This window comes from Pogoniulus pusillus, chromosome 19 (assembly GCF_015220805.1).
Source record: "Pogoniulus pusillus isolate bPogPus1 chromosome 19, bPogPus1.pri, whole genome shotgun sequence".
NCBI classification, from domain to species: Eukaryota; Metazoa; Chordata; class Aves; order Piciformes; family Lybiidae; genus Pogoniulus; species Pogoniulus pusillus.
Window position 1 is genome coordinate 17,914,162 of NC_087282.1, and position 12,860 is coordinate 17,927,021.

At 51.5% G+C, this 12,860-nt stretch overlaps 1 protein-coding gene across 1 annotated transcript; it reads right to left on the minus strand.

Annotated features, from left to right (window-relative positions):
* Window positions 1–513: 513 nt before the first annotated feature.
* ATP1B4 (ATPase Na+/K+ transporting family member beta 4) lies at window positions 514–8,332 on the minus strand. Its single transcript, XM_064159749.1, has 8 exons — window positions 8,108–8,332; window positions 7,267–7,429; window positions 5,502–5,630; window positions 4,649–4,753; window positions 4,175–4,371; window positions 3,519–3,575; window positions 2,774–2,869; window positions 514–1,892 (listed from the first exon to the last, which is right to left on the minus strand). The coding sequence occupies exons 1-8, from the start codon at window positions 8,330–8,332 to the stop codon at window positions 1,731–1,733; spliced, it is 1,134 nt and encodes a 377-aa protein (XP_064015819.1). The 3' UTR covers window positions 514–1,730.
* Between the last annotated feature and the right edge of the window lie 4,528 nt (window positions 8,333–12,860).

Consider the following 12,860-nt stretch of genomic DNA (forward strand, 5'->3'; position numbering starts at 1 on the left):
TTGAAGCACAGAGGGTTTGGATTACTTTTAGGATTTTATGGAAATAGAAATGTTTTAAAGCAATTGGCAGGCAGGGAAACATTTGTGAGATTAACTTCTTTTGGATGTCAAAGGAAGATCTACTCCTACAGCACCATCTTCCTTGGCAGGAGCTGGTTTATGTTGGTCAGAAAATGCTCTTTCAGATAAGCTGTGCAGGCAGAATAATTGTGTTCCCTTAGCTCTGTTACTATCATATGAGAAACCACATCTGAACCAAATCAGTTCCTAACTAACCCTAGTTCATTTTTAAACAGTTCTTAAGTGTTTTTTTTTGCTTATTGTTTGTTCGTGCTACTTAGCACGTTTTGAATCTTGGTGTAGTGGGCTTCTAAAATCTTTGGCCCTAAAAAGTGAAGCACTCAAAATTCAAGGGTCTTGTTGTGTGCTGCTTTGAGATTCAGTCCCAAGCTGCCCAGCACAGTCAAAACCCACATCTCTTCCACCAGTGTTTTAAGAATGGTATCACAGAGATAATTTTGCTGTAATCACTTTATTTTTAATACAAAAAATTACTTCTTAGAGACTTTTATATAGATCAGGAAATGATGTCAGACTAAGTACCTGGACTAGAATGTAGGTCAAACATACCATAATGCTCTTGTTCAGTCAGTAATTTTAGTAAGTGTGCTTTCCAACTAGTGCATTATCCTAAGGTGTCCTGTCCTGCTGTGTTCTTATCACTTGTAAGAGGCAGAGCACAGTTTGGCTCTGTCGGGTACAAAGCCTGTATGCTGGCAAGCTGGGGAGGATCTGGCTGCCACACAGCAGAGGTTGCTCAGCTTGGCAGCACCCTGCTGACAGTGGCAAGTGTGCTTCAGAGGCCTTTGACTTCACTGACACCTTAACAATGAAGTGACTTAGCATTTCTGCAGTGTTACAGCTGTGACCTCTCAGGATCAGAGAAGGACAAGACAGAAATATTTAGGAAGGTCCAACATGTTTCTCTGGCACTTCTGTGCCTGAAGAGGGGAAGGAGGAGCTCTCAACCTGCAAACTATGATGAGAGAAAAGCAGCTTTCACTCATCCCTGTCTAAATAGACTTGGAGCTTCCCGAGGCAGGGAGAAGTACTGGGGTGAGGAGGGAGAAATGCATTTATCTTCCCCCTTCAGAAAGGAACAGTTGGAAAGGTTCAAGGATAAATGATTTTTTTGCCTGACCTTTGCTTCAATACCTTGGGTATGCTGAACAATGCTGCACTCAAGATGCCCCAATGCAGAAATTCTAGATGTTTTTAGAGCTGACATTTTCACTTTTTAGCTGTGACATTGCAAACATAACCAAAATGTTGTTGTTTTCTTGTTAGCTTTTGCCTGAGAAATGCACATAAAACTGGAGTTAAGATTGAAAATAGAAGTCAGGAAAAACACATTCTACCAGAGTCGCTCATAAAAGACCTTAGGAAAATAGTGGTCAGATGCCAGAGTTCTTTTTAATCAAAACTGAAATGCTTTTGCAAGTTCTCTGCCCAGGAAATAATTTCTACTAATAATGATTGGCAGCAGGTGATGAAAACTGTGGTTCCACACTCCATTGCATCTCATTTGTTTCCTAACTATGAACAAAAATAAATTAGCAGAAGTCTCCATGTGCCCATTATTCCTAGCAGAAAAACAAATGCTGGCTTTATGCTTTAAAAAGGGAAGAAAAAGCCTCTGATTGACTTATCCTAAGTGGTGTTTGTGGTGCCTACTTCCCAATGCTGAGTGTGAAGATGATCCGGCCCAGGAAGCGGTCGCTGTTAAGGTCGTTGACGATACCTTTCCCGTTCAGTCTGCACTGAATGGGGACCAAATGATTCCTTCTCACCTCTGTGAAGTGCATAGCCACCAGCGGGGATGTGTAGTTCACCTGAAAAGAAGGGAGATGTAACTAATTTCTGAGGGAGCAGAAAGGCAGGCAGTGCTTTCATGTTAAGTAAAAGTCATCAGCAATTGGTCCCTGGTTGCCAGGTGTCTCAGGTGCATTTGGCTGATGTCCACCTGTGGTCCCTCTGGATGCTGAAATGGGGCCTTTCTGTGGCTGGGACTCAGAGGAATGGGATCACATTAGAGTTTTGCACTGCACTGTGCCTCTTGGATGGATTAGCCAGGACAAGGAACACTGGATAATGGGAATCTCAAATAATTTCTGCTGTTCTAAAAATAATAAGGAATCTGTGGTGCTGCTTAGGTCTCTGTGCTCAAAAGACATGCAAGACCTGGCAGCTAGGGCTGATACTCATCCTCAGCCACCAGCAGCATGACAATAAGAGTCAGCCTCGTCTTCCATTTCAACTTCTGTTGTGAAGGTGCTTTACCTCATAACAGTGTACAGCCCAGCACAGATCAAACCAGTGCTGCCTGGCATGTTCAGAAATAGACACCCAATGATGGACTGCTGCTGGTTCAAGTCACCCAGCCTAAAGTGTTTTCTCACACCTTTGACAGAAACCTCATCCTTTTGTCACCTAGCCCCTGGGAAAATGCTGGTGTTGAGACCTTCTCTGGGAGCTAGTAAAGCCAGCCTTGGTCTCCAGATGATAAATGTAATCATTCCCGTTGCTGGCAAGAGGGAGTGGGAGTCCCCAAGGATTTCCTGCAATTTGCTGGAGACAGAAATAGAGCTCTGTAATCTCAGTGCCCATGGCCTCTGTCCTGCCCATGGCCACCCAAAATAGCCAGAAAGCACATCTGTGCTCTCTGCAGATCCTGCCCTTCCCAAGGGAACATAATAAATGAGTCCTTACTTACATGAGTGAACTTGCCATAGTAGGGATAATACATGAGATCGAACGTCCCGTTTCCAGGGTAGAAGTCCACTGATCTGAGATCACTCTCATTGCCTTTCTGTGATTGGGAAAAAAATAAAGGGACATACATAGCACATGGGACACAAAATGCAGCTCCATTCACAGTAAGTGAGGGAGCTTTAATACCAGCATCTCTTGCAGATCCAGGTGGGGGCTGCGCTCTGCCTGCCTGCTTGTGAGAGCCAGCTGCTGCTGCAGCAAGCCACCATAGCAGCGCTGTGAAGGCACAAGTGAGGGTTAGTGAATTTGCTGCCAGTGGATCCCTGTCTGTGCTTACTGCTTTACTGTTCTCTAAGGCTGCTGGAACCCTTTATCCACCCTATGGCTGTTGGCTTGCAGGGTGCTCCCCAGGACTGATTTTGCAGAGCTGGTGGGGATGGAGGTGAGCAGCTGCTGCCTCTTTCCTCCCAGCTTCAGTCTCTAATTGCATGACAGCATCCAGCCGTGTGAGCCTGCCCTCAGGACTGGTGAGGCTGGCAGGAGCTGACAGCACTTTAAGGGCATGAGCCAGGGGTGAGAAGCAAGGAAACCAGTGGCGTCTGCCACCCTCCGCAGGCTGAGCCTCATTTATGTTTGGCATCAGCAGCACTGGGGCCTATGAGTGCTTGGGGCTAAAACAAAAACAGACATTGGAAGAGTCCATCAGAAGGAGGCACCACCCTGCCCACCACGAATGAAAGCAGTACCAGCACTTTGCAGTCCACGCTCACGGGGACCCCAGCACCAGGACGGTAGCCTATGATCTGCAACAACAGAAGAATCCTTTATGAAATGCAGTGCCAAATACATGCTGCCTCCTTCCTCCAGGGCTTAAATCTTCATGCTGGCCATGTTGTTCCCAACAGGAGTTACATGCCCCTGGAAGCAGGGTCTGCCACCTCATGCAGTGCAATTTGTCTGTACCCAAACGTGGGATTGGTGCCCAAGAGCCAAGGCAGAGCAGAGAACCCCAGAGAGCCCAAACCTCTTGGAATAACATAGCCACTTCCCACACAGTTTACACCCCCACCCCTTGTTTTTCCAGATTTCATACTAATTGAAGATTTCAAATAAAAACTATATATAAATTCCCATGATAAAGAGGCAGGGGTTTGGGATGTTGCCCTAAAGTTTGGTTCCTTCCATGCAGAGGCCTGGCACAAGATCCTCAGCCTCACCAAATCAAGCAAGTTTTGTAGTGTTTGGTTTGTTGTGTTTTCTAGAAAGTGTGAGCCAGCAGGTTTGGGGATTCTAGTTTCTTTTTTTCCCTGGGCTTGAGAAGAGGATTTTCAGTCCCTACATGGTCTTTTTCACACTGGGATGCAAGAAAGGGAGGAGTAAGGTTGACTGGCTTTCTCTGTACCCGGTTCATCTTCAGCAGGATACAGGGCTGGCCTTTAGAGTAGCCGAAAGTGGAATCCTCAATGCCAGAGCAGTTCTGCAGCAGCGAGCGCTTGAACTGGCAGGCCTTCTTCTCCTCACTTTCACTGCCCTCTTGGATGAAGTACTGTCCCGAGGTGCACTCGATATTCTTCTCCTCTTGAACTTTGTCATCATAAGCTGGGGGGGACCATGAGACTTGTTAATGTCTCTTGAGAACTGCACAGACCCATGCTCTCAGAGTACATCTGCATATCAAGCAAGTTAGAAAATCCCTCCTGGAAAGGCAAGGATCCTTCCCACAGAAGCTCCCATGACCACCTTAGGGAGACTTGCTTTCTAGATAGGGAACATGAGATGCCAAGAGCTGATCTGTGCCCCAGGAGAAGACCCTTTGACTGTGTGCATGGATGCAAAAACCCTGCCAATGTGACTCCTGGAGTGCCTAAGAGCTTACCTTCTAGGAAGCGGTGCATGCTGTCCACATAGGGTTGCCATGTGCTAGGCTGAGAGACATTGAAGGCAATGGTGAACCCATTCAAGTGTGGCCTGATCATTACCCCTGAAGAAGGAAGCAGACCCTGTTAGAACAGACATGGGTAGACTGGCCACAGGCTTGAGACTGGTTCCCAGTTGCACTGTGACTGGGCTTGGGTCTGATCCCTCATCTCCATTTCAGACCCAGAGAATACCATGCACATAAAAGTATCTCTAAAAATATGGGACACCTGTAGAGTCCCAGCAACACTGCAGGGGAGAGATGAGCTTGGGACTGCAGAGGCTGAGGGGTCTCAGCCATGTAGCCAGATCCAGACAGGGAGCAGGGTGTGGAGGCCTTGTATTTCCCACCAACATGCAAACACAGGGAATATGCAGCTTCTGTCACAGGGAAAGATGGTTTTGAGCATTACCTTGCCAGGGCTCCCCCAAATAATAATGCACAGAAAACACTCTTGGCTTGCATTTTATTTTGAAGATAGGGAGTGTAAAAGGACAGCAGCTGAAATGAATGGGCATCGCCTATAAAATGCCTAAACTTGAGACTATTTAGTCTAACAATTAGCAAAATTAGAACAACAATTAGTATAATTAGAATGAATGCTCCCCACGGGGCTGTTTAAGATGACCGATCCTCTGTAGTGCACCTGCAGCACTGTCAGTGCCCTGAGGCAAATGGTGCTACAGAGGCCTGGCTGAGCATACAGCTCCAGTGGGGCTGTACCTGAGGTCCCTGCCACCACATTTCAGTAGCACTTTGCTGGGCAAGCACAGGCAGAAGTGCCTGAGGCCAGGCTGGCTGAGGCACATACCTGGTGGGGATACACGGTCCCGGTACCTGGGTGTGTAGGGGCTCAGCGTGAGCAGCATCACGTAGAGGCAGAAAGCAAACATTCCCGCCAGGCACGTGTAGAAAATGAAGTAAAACAGAAAGATGAGGCCTGCAAAGAAGGCAGAGGGCATTTTGCTGTTAACGCAATCAGAGCATGTTCCCTGGGCTGTGTCCCACAGGGATGCACAGCCGTGCTCAGCACGGCATCCTCTGCAATGAGTCCACTGTGGAGCTGGGAGCTTGCAGCCCCCTCTGCACACAAACTCTGACATTCTGGGGGTGTAAGACTCAGCCAGACACACTCCCTGCCCAGCTGTGGGGCCAGGACAGCTGCTGTTTGACTCTGGAGTCCTTTTGTTGTGTGGCCCTTCCCAGAGCTGGGTCAGGACCAGGTCTGTGTGTCTACCTGCCTCAGCTCTCTCCAGCAGACAGACTTGACCTTGGCTCTTGCCCTTCCCACCCTCTCTTGACGTGGTGACACACGAATTTACCCAGTGGGGGCTGTGGGGTGGTGCTCTTGCCCCAACTCCTGTCACCTGCATAGCAGTGACCCCAATGCTGGGGCTGCAGCCAGTGGCATCACTTGGGGGCTGTGGCACTGTTGGCTGTTGCTTATCCCTGACATACAGGGTTTGTTTTTCCTCTGGACCAGGCTGATGGTTGAGGATGTCTCAAGAGGCCATGGCCTATGAATAAAAACCCAGCAGCTCCGAAAGCAAAGTGAAGCCCTAAGGCAAACATTTCCCAGGAGAAACATGCCGGCAGCTCAGAGGGAGCCCTGGGAACACAGATGTGTGCTCCTGCCGCGGCCACGGGGCTGGGAAGCACTGCGGAGCCGCGTCCTGCTGCAGGCCACGCCAGGGTAGACAGGACCCTCACTGCTGCTGGTGGCACAGCAGGGCCAATACCCAGCCCTGCCACAATGATGCCGGGACAGTGACCCTACACCCGCCTGGCAGGGCTGCAGTTGCTGCCAGGGTGCTGAGCTGATGCTTTCTGGGACATGGTCCCGACATCATTCCCATTCTTTCCTGCAGCAGTGCTTGCCCTACAGCTGTGAGGCATGCTCTTAACCGTCCAGGGCACCACCAGTGGTGATTTCTGAAGACGGATGGAATAGACACGCTGCTCCAATCCCTTACTGGCACACCTCAGCCTGGATAGCACACACAGGCTCGGTTGTGGGCACCACGTCACACCCTAGGAAGCTGCAAGGTGGTTGTGCTGACCAGGACCTCCCTTCCCAGAGCCAGGAAGCATGCAAGGAAGGAGGCTGCTCAGCCCCACGGTGTGCACCCTCCCCAGAACGTCTGCTCCACAACTCAGGCACTGTTTTCTCCACCAGCACTGATGACTCCTAAGCCACCTCCCCACGGGCTGCTGATGTGGGCAGGTAGGAGCAGGGTGGCTGGCAGCTGCAGAAACAGGTGTCTGCACAGACCAACCTGCAGTCCCTGCATTTGCTAGGGCTCTGAATTTCTTCCCAGTACACCGTCTAGGCTGCCTGAAATCTTTGGCTTTGCATTCTCAGTAAACATAAACATCCAGGCCAAGGGCAAGTTTCCCAAAGTTTCCTGCTTGTCCTCCTTGCTAGTCCTTTATTGTGGTGGTTAGAAACATCTACCCTGAAAGTGTGGGACAGGGGTGGTCAGTCCAAGCTATCAAAGCTGTTTACAGGCAAGTACATCGGTTGTGAAGGAGAAAAGGCAGCGATTCCTGAAAGCAGGGCTCAAGCAAGGACCTACCCCAGCTCTTGGCCGTTCTCCCCAGGCATGTTCTCTCCTCTGGGTTCCAAAAGAACATCTTCATCTCCCCAGCCAGGTCTGCCCAGGTTTTGCTCCCCATGTTTGCTGTGCTCTCGTTCTCCCCTCTGTCAGGAATCTGGACCTTCTCTTCATGCTTATTTTCCTGGAGAAGTTACAGAGCACAACCCCCACATGCAAGCTGAACATTTCATTGGCCAAAAATAAATACAAAAGCACTTAATAGCTGGAAATGGTTCAAATTTCCATTTTCCCATCATCACTCTTGAGTTAAAGAGAGGCTGTTCTGACTTGAGATTGCTTAGATCCCAGCATCCATTTTTCCATAACAGGCACGTCACCGAGGCACACTGGCTACTGTCTCCTTGTCCCAGCATTCATATAAACTCATCTTTCATCACCTGTGTGACCATGACCAAAGAAAACCTGTGAGCTGTGAGGGCTGGGGTTGTTCCCACGCTTCTGCAACATCTCTGGGTTCAAATGCACATTTTCTGTGCTACCACAGATGACAGCAGGTGGCATTGTTTAAGAGGTCATCCAGTTTGTTTTTCTTGGCCTGTGAGCAAGTGCTTAGTCTTTGGAGAAATCCCTGGGTTGATGTTTTTTAATTATGCTAAGTTTCAGGGAAAAGCATCTCCCCAGGCAGGGAAATTGCTTTTTTGCCTCGGTGGTGAAAACCCATTTGTCTGAGCTTGGCAACACAAATCTCTCTGTACCTGCACCTAGACAGGAGTTGCCTGAGATGGGAAACAGCAGCTGTCCCTAATCCTCCTTGAACTTGGACATCTCCAAGGCAGGTGAGAGAGGGTGTAGACCTCACTTTAAGCTCAGGGAAAGGACGGCCCAGGTGTTGCTGGAAAGAAGGGGTGATGCTGAGATCTGGATCACCTCCCACCCCCCCACCTTGCACTTCAATACTGCTATTGCTGCTGCAGCAGGACTCAGCTGCTCCTAACTGGGTCAGGGCCATGCATGTCCACTCTGGAATCTTCCCAAGGCCATTGTGCCTACGATAGGCACAGCCCCGCAGCAGCTGCAGCGGCATGATCACCCCGTGTCTGTGCTGAGGGCTATGGAAACCTGCCGGGCTGTAAATCATCACCATCCCACTGACTGCTCCTGTGGGGCTCTTCTTGGAGCACGCCTGCAGGAGAGCACTGCCTCCGGCAAAGTGCCCATGGCCGCCGGTGCAGCAAAGGCAACGCTTGGCCCAGGTCCCACACTGAGACCTTCCTGAGCCAGCGCATGCATGGCTACAGTCCTGTACCGTGAAGGGCTGATGAAACCAGAGGATTTTGGAGCGAGGAAGCAGCAGCCTCAACACAAGGTGCTGGCAAGGACGTGGGAGAGGAGGTGTGGGGGCTGCTAGCTGCCAGACCATTCATGGAGGGGCAAGAGATGGAAGAAGAGGAGGAGGAAGTCTTCTTCCTCCTGCTCTTATCCCTGTTAAACAGAAGAACGACCAGCAACTGCCGTGGAAACCTTTTCTCAGACTGCCAGAGCAGCAGGGACTGCTTGGAGGGACTCTGCACTGCTGCTTAGTGCTCCTTTGGGAAAAGCCTTTTGGATTTCAAACCAGCTGCAGCTCAGAATCAGTGAGGGCAGCACATGGGCTGTCTGCAGAGCCCTGGTCCAGAATGCTTAGAGCCCTAACATTGCTTAGAACTGGGGCGGGGAGGGGAGGGATGACTTGGGAACAGCCCTCCATGGGCTGCCATGCAGAAAGCTTTTGGAAGAAGGGAAACTTTTCTGTCTCTCCTGGCTCCATACTGTGTATCTAGCACTCAGTGAAGGGTTCCATCCTGTCAGTTGGGAGAGGCCACAGAGCACCATGGCAGTGCAGGAAGATTGTGGGGGCACAAGCTCTCCTCATTGGCAAAGAGGTCTACATAGGGCAGCTGGACAAAATAGGATGACTCCACTGTTAGGTCCCTGGTGGAGGTCCCTGAGCTAGGGAGATAGATTACATCTGGATTGCAACACCTCCTAGGTGTTTTATCTTTGCAGCCCAGGATCAGAGATGGTTTCAGAGCAGTCTTTTACACCTAGATAAGAGACAGGAAGGGTGGCAAGAGGCAGGGCAGGAACATGCTGGGGCAAGATTAAGACAGAACCGTGGTGAGACCTGTTGAGACAGCCAGGACTGCTACCCACTGTTACAGCTGGGGTGATCAGGTAGTGAAGGAAACTGGGGTTTGGACCCGGTAGCATCATGCCATGCTGATGGTCGTAGGTACCCTGAGGGAGGCCACAGACTTTCCTTGATTCTCAGCCTGGACCTGATCAGCTGTCAACGGTGGGTTCTTCCTGCTGAAGGCCAGGTGTATGGGAGTGGCTCATGCCTAAGTATGCTTCTCCCTCCTAGCCCTTGTCACTGCCCAGGACCTCCCACCAGACCCCCTGCTGCCCCTTGCCCTCGCACAACAAAGTGCTCATGCTTTCCCTAAGGTACAAAGCAGCATTTCCTGAAGCAAAGAAGGTATACTTATTGACCTCAAAGCAGGTCTGCGGCAGCAGCCCCCACATTGCCTCTCAGAAGATAGCCAGTGGCCCCTGAAAGACTCACCACCTTCTGGCGGGGATCGCTGTGCTGGCCCTCTGTGCCCCTGGCACTGGCATTCCCGTCCATCCCTGGTTGGGAAACACAAACAACTGTGAGCATTAGCACCACAGGAGACCAGGGCCGAGTCCAGCAGCACTGCCCCATTGTGAGTGCCATGTTGCCATGGTCCTTAGGGACATAGTCCCTTCCCCAGCATGGCTGCCCAGCTCTTTTACCTGCCTGTGGGGAACCACACTGCTTTCCCTCCTGCAGGGCTTCAGCATTGAAGAGTGGATCAAAAAATAACTTGCTTTCCTAAGAGGGGTGAGCACAATGCAACAGGATCCCGTCTCGAGGCCCCTGGCATCTCGTGCCCTTTGCAGCACTCTCGTAGCATCCCGCCCCGTGCCCAGGGGGTACGTGCCCAAGGGGCACTGGCTGCCGTCAATGCCAGCCAGTGCCGTACATGGGGAAGCCGATCCGAGGAGACCACATAGCTGTTAATAAACATTAGCAAATCTCTAAGGCCTTCGACGGCCACATGTGTCTGTCAATATGTGCTTGTCAGTCACGGCAGGGCAGGCAAAATGCTTGCAAAAACTCTTTTGGGGTGAAGGGGTAGTGTGAGGGGCAGGTCTATATTTATCCCTTCAAAATGAGACAGCAGCTAGGAGAGTGCAGCATCAGCTTCCCCAGCCCAGCTGATTGAGCTGGCTGCAGCCACAGAGACAGAATCCAGAGGGACAACTTGTTCCTGCAGACTGAGGCTGGGAAGTGTCAGATTTTCCCCCATCAGTGAGTAATAGGCGCAAGGAGGTGCATTAGGGGCATAGAGAGTGTGTGCTGCTGTGAGGGGCTGGCATGCTGGGAGTGCTGGAGGGCAGCAGGAGAATGGGGCACTGTTGTTGAGCCAGCCTCACCAAAACCTTGGCAGCTGCTGCATGTGCAGCAGTGCCTCGAACAGCTTCCAGTGTTGTGATGGCAGTGTGCAAGGTCTGCCACCCCCTGGCTGTGCCCCATGCAGCTCTCGAGGAATAGTGTTTTACACCACCTGTCCCAGCAGGAGTTTAGCACCAGCCACCAGCTCATTCCCTCAGCTCATTTCCAATGGAGCCAGTGACCCTTCCCTTCACAGCAAAGACAGATCCTGTTTAGTGGTGGGGAAAGGTTGCCTTGTCCCAGCCTGGGGCGCTGCCTGAAGGCACGGAGACATCTGTTTGGGGCTCCTACAGGGCTGCACCATCCAAGCAGCCGAAGCACCATTTCTCCCTTTCCCCTCCCAAGCATGGCTGAAAGCCACCCACCGGCTGTGCTAATAAATGGGCGCAACGGGAAAGAAAAAGGTCTGGCAGCTGCCCCAGTCTGTGCTGAGCTGGCCAGGGCTGCGGCACGCCTGCTGCCAGGTACACAGGCAAGGCTGGCTTAGTACCAGTGCCTGCCTGCAGCCAGGCCTGATGGCAGGAGGCCTCACAGGTGGCCATGCCCACAGTTGGATGTGGGGCCAGAGAGCTGGGATGGGCCACAAGGACTGAGCAGGCCTGGGCAATAGTGAGGCACCAGCAATTCCTCAGACACGGACACAACAGCACAGCAGTTGTGCTGCTGCACAGCCTAGCCCTGATGGAAAAGGGAGCTGAAATCCATCCACTCTGTCACTGACAAGGAGTTGGAGGGACTGAGCAGGACGGGGCAGTGCCACCCTCACTGCCCAGTGGGGCACAAGCAGCAAGCACAGGCCTCTTCTAGTTCACTTGAGGTAAATAACTGTTGTTTTCTCTGGAGGTGATATATTCTTTGCCATTAATTGATTTGGGCGTTTGGAACTTGCCTCTTGCACTGCTGTCAGTGTACACTTTCTCTTTCCTCAGAGGAAAAGCTGGTAATTAGGCTCTTATCCAATAAAACTGTGGGGGTTTTGAGGCAGAGATAGCATTCATTTCTTTTAACTTGATGAAATATGCTTCGCCTTGAAATAATTACATGATTTGCACTTAGCACCTGTCAGCCCAGGGCATTAAAGTGATTTACAAGCAGTTACAAAGCCTGTTGGGAAGATGCTTTTATCCCCATATTGCAGACACAGTGGAGAAAACAGAGGTTGAGGGTCTGCCCCGGCTCCTTGGCTGGAGATGCAGGGAGCTTGTAGGATCTCCTGAGCATCCCATCTTAGTGGGATGCAGCACACATGCAGCATAGTCATCACCACAGGAGCAGAGATCTTAGAGCGCCGAGCCAGTGTCCACGGCAGGGCCGCCGGCTGGAAGTGCCACCAGCAGCGCTCCGGGGCTCTGCGCTGCAGGAAGGCGGGAGACGAGGGCGCGGGAAGCAGCGAGACGTCTGCAGGGCGGCAGCGCCGCGTCACCCAGCACCGGCGCGGCGCCGAGCTCCTCCAGCCGGGCTGCTGCTGAGGTGTGGAGGTCCACTTCTGGCACCTCCGAGAGGCGGGGCAGGAGCTCCATCCTCTTGTACTCAAAAAGCCCCTCTAGGGCACAGTCGCTTCACTATTTCCCAGCAGAGTGGTATGAGCTACCTGTGTGGACCTGGAGCTCCACACCCCAGGGGCAGTAATTCTGTGAAGAGTGACATAAATCTGGAGTCATAGAATGATTTGGGTTGGAAGGGACCTCTATAGCCTCTCTGGACCAACCCTCCTGCAGCGAGCAGGGGCATCTGCAACTACAAGCAGGTTGCTCAGAGCCCACTCCAACCTGACTCTGAATGTTGCCAGGGACATCTGTCACGCCTCTGGGCAACCTGTGCCAGTGTCTCACCACTCTCACTGTAAAACATTTTCAACTCTCTCAGCCTGTCTTCACAGCAGAGGGGTTCCGGCCCTCACATAATTTTTTCGTGGCCTCCTCTGGCCCCGGTCTCACAGGTCCATGTCTCTCCTGTGCTGAGAACGCCAGAGGTGAACCTAGCACTGGAGGTGGGGTCACAGCAGAGCAGAGGGGCAGAACCCCATCCCTTCACCTGCTGCCCATGATGCCGGGGGCATAGCCCAGGCCACAGTTGGTTCTCAGCTGTAAGC

Bases quoted from the DNA above. Each gene is read 5' to 3' on its own strand.
- ATP1B4 (XM_064159749.1), bottom strand. From the start codon at position 8,332: ATGCCGCTGCAGCTGCTGCGGGGCTGTGCCTATCGTAGGCACAATGGC. The intron at 4,372-4,648 runs GTAAGCTCTTAG...GGTCCCCCCCAG, and splicing joins CATGCACCGCTTCCTAGAAG to CTTATGATGACAAAGTTCAA. The intron at 2,870-3,518 runs GTACTGCTTTCA...TCCCAATCACAG, and splicing joins GCGTGGACTGCAAAGTGCTG to AAAGGCAATGAGAGTGATCT.